Source organism: Gekko japonicus, unplaced genomic scaffold (assembly GCF_001447785.1).
Source record: "Gekko japonicus isolate JY-2015 unplaced genomic scaffold, Gekko_japonicus_V1.1 scaffold3041, whole genome shotgun sequence".
In the NCBI taxonomy this organism is placed as follows: domain Eukaryota; kingdom Metazoa; phylum Chordata; class Lepidosauria; order Squamata; family Gekkonidae; genus Gekko; species Gekko japonicus.
This window is the reverse complement of record NW_015164290.1, coordinates 150,621-157,073: the sequence shown is the minus strand read 5'-3', so window position 1 is coordinate 157,073 and position 6,453 is coordinate 150,621. Positions and strand designations below refer to the sequence as shown.

General features: G+C 51.2%; 1 protein-coding gene across 1 annotated transcript; it reads left to right on the top strand.

The window, feature by feature from the left end:
* The first annotated feature begins 3,134 nt into the window (after positions 1 to 3,134).
* Positions 3,135 to 5,505, top strand: ASCL1 (achaete-scute family bHLH transcription factor 1). The gene is made up of 2 exons (XM_015408783.1): positions 3,135 to 3,862; positions 5,421 to 5,505. The coding sequence occupies exon 1, from the start codon at positions 3,135 to 3,137 to the stop codon at positions 3,831 to 3,833; it is 699 nt and encodes a 232-aa protein (XP_015264269.1). The 3' UTR covers positions 3,834 to 3,862; positions 5,421 to 5,505.
* Positions 5,506 to 6,453: the final 948 nt, after the last annotated feature.

Genomic DNA, 6,453 nt, shown 5'->3' with positions numbered 1-6,453 from the left:
GCCCCGATCGGTACTTGGAGCCATGCGGAGTCAGGAACAGGGACACCGTGGACTTCTTCGGGATCGCCCCCCCGACCCCGCACTGTTACCGGCTGCTGGGTAGTTACCGGCACCGCCTCCATAGTCACCGGGGGGTCCTTCCCTGTGTCCGGGTCATCGGGTTCCTCATTGTCAGGTATGAGTGTGTTCCCCTCTCCGTCACTCATATCGAGATCGATAGATGTGCTGAGATGGGGAATGGAGGGATTCTGAACAGAATGTCAGACTTCCCACAGCATCAACAAAGTACACGCTTGTAGAAAGGTTTTACTTTATTTGAAGCTATAGGTGCATGGACAAAATCACTGTTCAGAATGAAGGGTGAGAAAAGGGCATGGCATGTTATAGTACATTCAAACTACTGAGGCCCAATTGCGGGGGTTCCCGCCCACGCCATCGGGCCTGGGAGCAAACGCTTCTAGGCAGCATATGTTATCTCTTTCTCACGGTGCTTCGTGAGAGCCTCCAGCAACTAACAAGGAGCAGCAACCACCTGTGGCCTTGAGAGATATAGACGTTTTGGCAGACAAAGCAATTATGTGCATCAACAGTTCTACATATGAAAGTGAAAGCAAACAAGCGCACACAGAAAGAATAAAACAAAACATTGGCAGCTTGCTGACAATGAGCTTAAAAAAAAGGTTTAACTTTTTGCTGGATGGCATCCTGTGTCATTACACCCTGGCACAACACTGCAGTGTGTGGATTACTTAAACAATGCAGGTAGCTAAGGAATTGCAACTGTATTTCCAATAACTTTCTAAAGTAACTATCTGTGTTACTCACAGGAAGTCACATGTTTCTCATGTAACCAATATTCTTTAGATGTAGAAAGCCCAGGAATTTTCTCCCTGATCTAGGAATTTGATTGGGACTAAAGTGTCAAGGTGTATTACCATTTTATAGCTTCTCTTCCCGTCTTTGTTTGGTGTTTGGAAGAAGAAGATGAGTAGGCATAATCTCTCTCTTCTAGTTTTGTCTTTGTAGAGTAAGGATGTAGCCGATTATGCGCTGTTGTTATTTTCATCCCAGTTACCCTTCCCATGCTAGAATTTAGTAAAAGCTTTATATTTTAATCACACATGGACTCTGAGTCTGAATTATTTTACTCTGGCTCTGCTGGACTATTTTATCTCTGCTAAATACCATTTTTTCAATATCTCACTATCACCCATCAATAACTCTGTACTGGCTCAAGGCTCCAACTTGTCTACTCAGAAATCAGTTCTATTTAGCTCAATAAGTGGTAATGCCAAGCATGTACAGGTTGGAATGGTACCCAGTTGGTAAGATGAGATGGCATGGAGTATAAAAAGACAAAAGAGATGGACAGTAGCAAAGAAGGTTGGGGGGGTGAGTGGGCAGGAAAAGAATGCTCTATGACAAATGTCATTGGTTGGCAGCAATGTTCCCTCTAAGCTGTGGAGTCTTGTGAGCAAACATTCTACTTTGTGAGCAACTGGCATTAAAGTTGTGAGCAAACAATTTGGCTACTGCATAAGTTAGTTTGCTCTGGAGCCATCCTTACTGAGCTAAGGCAAAAATGTGTGAGCCGGACGCTGAAAAACTGCGAGCTAGCTCACACTAACTCAGCTTAGAGGGAACACTGGTTGGCAGTATCTCTTGTCTTGTAGTTTCACTTATTGTCACCCATAGACCCCCTCCCCCCAACTCTTTATCAGGTATCCAGCTGCTAATTTAGTCTTCGAGGCGAATCCACTCCCTGCACAGGATAATCCTCCTTACTGCACTCTCTCATCCTGTGATGCTCCGGAGGCCGCTTTTCTTACTGGGATGCTCAAGGGGAAGTTATTCAGGAGCGCTTGGGGGCGGGGGGGGGCGTCGTTTCTAGTCAATATGAGTTTCAGATTCTAATTACTCAGCGGGAAAAAGGATTTTAAACATTACAAATACCGCTCCCGGGAAAAGACTTCAGAGCCTCCGCTTGGCTTGGAAAAGCATCGCTTAATTTTGAACTTAGGAGCCACCGCGGCCACTTCTCCCAACAATCGCGCCACCTCCCTCCCTCCCTCAGCCATTCACGCCCTCCTGCGCTCACTGCTGCCTCAGAGCCAACGCGGCCGGCTCTTCTCTCTCTCCGCAGCCCAGCCCAGACCCCCGTTGGGTCCCCCGCCGCAATTCTGCTCCTCAGAAGATCCCAGCCTGGACAGGTACCGACATCTTCCTCCGCAGCCACTTTTGGGGCGAAGAGGCCAAAGGCTCTCGCCACGCAACCCCCTCAAGTGTTGGGGCGAGCAACGTCTCCTCCCCCATCCTCTCCGCGGGCTCCCGCCTCAGCCTCTCCCCTGCGCCCCCCCATCGAACTCCCCCCACCCCTTCATTCCGCCTACTCCCAAGCTCAGCCAATCAGCGAGGGCTGCGCTGTTGTGCTGTCTGGTTTCTCCCCCCCACCCCGCTCGCTCACCCCCACGCGGTGGCCCAGCCCAATTGTTTATTCAGTGGCTGGGCCAACGGCACGCGCCCGGCGCACGCACTTGCAACAACAAACCTTGGAAGGGGAGCGGTGGGGGGAGGGCGCCGTGGAGGCGGAGTTGGGTCCAGCGCGTGTGCGTGGGGTTCTCTCTCCGTCTCCCCGCGCGCGTGTGTTGTGCTCTCCCCTCCAGCCGTCCATCCACTCCACTCCCCCCCCCCGCCACCGCCGCCACCGCCACCCCGCGCGTTGAAAAGGCAGCAGCGCTCCCCAGCTGGCGGCCACTCGCTGCAAAGCTGGGGAGTGTGGAAGGCGCAAGGTGCCGTGGGTGTGTGTATGTGTGTGTGAGGGGGGCGCAGTAACCGCAGCAGGACAAGGCGGCGCGGGAGGGGGAGAGTGTGACAAGGGGAGGGGTGGGGGGCAGCCAGCGGCGCTCCAGCCGTCCCTTATAAGAGAGACAATCTCTGGACCCTTTTGGCACAAGAGGCTTTGCGGAGCGGGCTGCGCACACGCGAGCGCCACGAGCCGCCTTCGGTTCCAAAGAAAAGATTGGAGGAGGAGGGAAAGCCGTCGGAGCTCGCTCGCCCGCTGCCTCCGCGAGCCCCCAGCCAGCAAAAGCCTCGAGCCCCGCCGCGCGCCTTCGCCTCCCTCGCGCGGCCGCCCAATGGCCAGCGGCAGCCCCGCCAAGATGGACAGCAGCGCCAGCCAGCCGCCGCTGCCGCCGCCGTTCCTGCAGCCCGCCTGCTTCTTCGCTGCTGCCGCCGCCGCGGCCGCCGTGGCCGCCTCACAGAGCGCGCAACGGCAGCACCAGCAGCTGAGCCCGGCGGCGGCCAGCGGCCAAGCCTCTCCGGGCGCCGCCAAAGCGCCTGTTGCGGCTGCGCCGAAGCAGCAGCCGCAGCAGCAGCAGGTGAAGCGGCCGCGCTCGTCGTCACCGGAGTTGATGCGCTGCAAGCGGCGCCTCAACTTCAGCGGCTTCGGCTACAGCCTCCCCCAGCAGCAGCCGGCGGCGGTGGCGCGGCGGAACGAGCGGGAGCGGAACCGCGTCAAGCTGGTCAACCTGGGCTTCGCCACGCTGCGCGAGCACGTCCCCAACGGCGCCGCCAACAAGAAGATGAGCAAGGTGGAGACGCTGCGCTCGGCCGTCGAGTACATCCGGGCCCTCCAGCAGCTGCTCGACGAGCACGACGCCGTCAGCGCCGCCTTCCAGGCCGGTGTCCTCTCGCCCACCATCTCGCCCCACTACCCCAACGACATGAACTCCATGGCCGGCTCGCCCGTCTCCTCCTACTCCTCGGACGAGGGCTCCTACGACCCCCTCAGCCCCGAAGAGCAGGAGCTGCTGGACTTCACCAACTGGTTCTGAGCGGGGGCCGGCCCTTGGCGCTGTTGCAGGTGGGAGGCCGGCGGCGCTTCTTGGACGGAGGCTAGCCTGAGCCGGGCGGGGGGCGGGAGGGACCCCGGGCCTTTGGGAGACAGTTTGTCGCGTCTTAATGCTGCTCCAGGAGAGTGACAGACCCCAAACCAACAAAGGTCACTCCTGATGCCCCAAACCAACAAAGGTCACTCCTGATCCCCAAGGAGTTTACTGTCTAAAATTCAAGGGGGGGGGGGGGCAGAAGGAAGAGTCAGGGGGTGTAATTAGGTTGCCGTTTCAGCAAGGGGCTATATTCCACTGGCATCAATGAGAGGTGAGAGCCTGACCCCACTGAACTCAGTGACCTGTCTCACCGTTGATTGGAATAGCTGTGGACTGAGTGCTTGGGTAGCAATTCACAGAACACCTACCCTGGAATAGCCTCATGGAAATCAGCCTCAGTTTTCCAAGGCAGATGGACTGTGGGGCTTGCCCTGATATCTGGAGGAGGGGAGGGGTGTTCTGGAGTAATTTTGCAGTGCCAGCCTAAGTGGAGTCACACCCTTCAACACCCATTGACTTCAGTGGACTCAGAAAGGAGTAACTCTGCTTATGTGATAATTTGATGTGGGACTGCAAAACACCAAACACTCCAGAAGTAGACCAGAGTTTGGTCAACTATTGTTACCATCAGTGAGGCCACATTAGCATAACTGGTTTGTAAAATATTACAACCTTATTCATGGTTTGGTTTCTGCAGTGGAGAAAGCCCTTAATCTACAGTAGGTCTGGAGAATTCTATAGGCTTTAACAAGGATCTCAGGAAAACTAATCCAGAGCTGGTGTTTTTGTGGACTGAGGCCCTACAGATGTTAGGTATTACAAATATTTCTGTCCCACTTCTCCTGCACTTGGCTTGCGACAATGTTTTTAAAACAGCATATGAGGCAAAACACTAAACAGCATGAGCTGCCAGCCCTGGATTTTTGGCACTCTGATCCAAAACCCATCCACTACTGAGCAAGTTCAATTGATTTTAACAGAACTTTGGGGCCATACAATATATCTTCTAAGAGTTATTTCCAGCCCTGTTCTGTTGGCATACCATATAAGCACACTGCCTGACTGATCTTATGGAAGCTTATTCAAAAGTGAGACTTCATTTGTAGTCTATGAGGTGTGCACAGAATTGAAGCTTTTAATTGGTAGTATGTTCCACTTAAGTTATTGGAAGGATGCCTATGGCCTATATTTCACACAACTCAAAATAATTCAGTTAAACTGGATTGTGAAGTTGGCAGTGGTTTGACTCACTGAATGCTTAAGAAGCCAAAACCATTTGTCCCTGTCTGAATTTTAATTTTTATTTATTTATTTATTTGATTTATATCCCGCCCTCCCCAAAGGCTCAGGGCGGCTAACAACGAGGCACGAGTGCCAAAGTTAAGACAGATAAAAACAGCATAAAACAGAATAAAACAATATAATACAAACACCAATGCTGGACAGAGATTTACTGCTGTGCCTGGAAGTTGTCCTTGGATTAAGCATTGATGATGACCTCTCTCTCCCCCCCCCCTCCTTATGTTGTTACAGGACTGCGAGCAACACTGTTGTGTCCTACTACTTTCCCCCCTTCCAGATATGGAAAGGAAAAGGAAAAGTCATACAATGAAAGCACAGAAGGAGGTTGGACTGTCTCTCCAAGAAAACTGAAGCACTCCCTGATTCTGCCTTTGCACTCTAGGCCATTCCAAGAGACCCAAGACTGCAATCCTATGCACTCGTACTGGGAGTAAGCCTCATTGAATACTGTGGGATTTACTTCCAAGCAAATATACTTAGGAGGAGGCTGTACAATGGGTTTATAAGACGGGGGGGCATGGTGTGAGGGCACACCTATATGCTTGTTCTCAACCCCCATAAGCAAAACAGTACTGCCTGTTCCATACACATCTTCTACATAGCAGTGAGCTTCCCTTCTTGTTGAAATAAGAACAGTATTCCCCCTCCCCCCCTTTTTTTTGAAAGCCTGGTTCATTCATTTCTCTATGAACAGAAATTGCAGCATGACCTTGTTTACTCAGAACTAAGCCCCATTGAGTTCAATGGGTTTTACTCTGAGGTAAGTGACTTTAGGATTGCAGCCATGCAGCCCATTTCTAATGATGCTTACCAAATTCAGTGGAACTTACTCTCAAGTAAGTGTCATAGGATTGTGGCTTTGGTTGCCTAATGCTTGTGAAGATTTTGAAAATCAAAACTATGCTATATTCAAAGAATCCTTTAATGTGTCTCCCCTTTGTCTAATTTGGCTCCCTCCCTCCCTCCCTTCCTACCACCCCTTATCATGAAATGCTTCCAATTTTTTTCCTGTGAACTTTTTATTATATAAAAAAATCTATTTGTATCATTCTTAACCAATTTTGGGGATATATTAAGCTATTTTTGTATATAAGAGAGAGAGATTTATAGACTTTTTTGTACAAATGTTTTAAAATGTGTATATCTTGATACCTTTTTAAAATACGTAATGCTTATTACCTCTGCATATCTAGATGCGTAGTCAACACGACCTTACAATTGCCATGTTTTTGTCATGTGGTTTTGTAAAGGACTCGGAAATGCC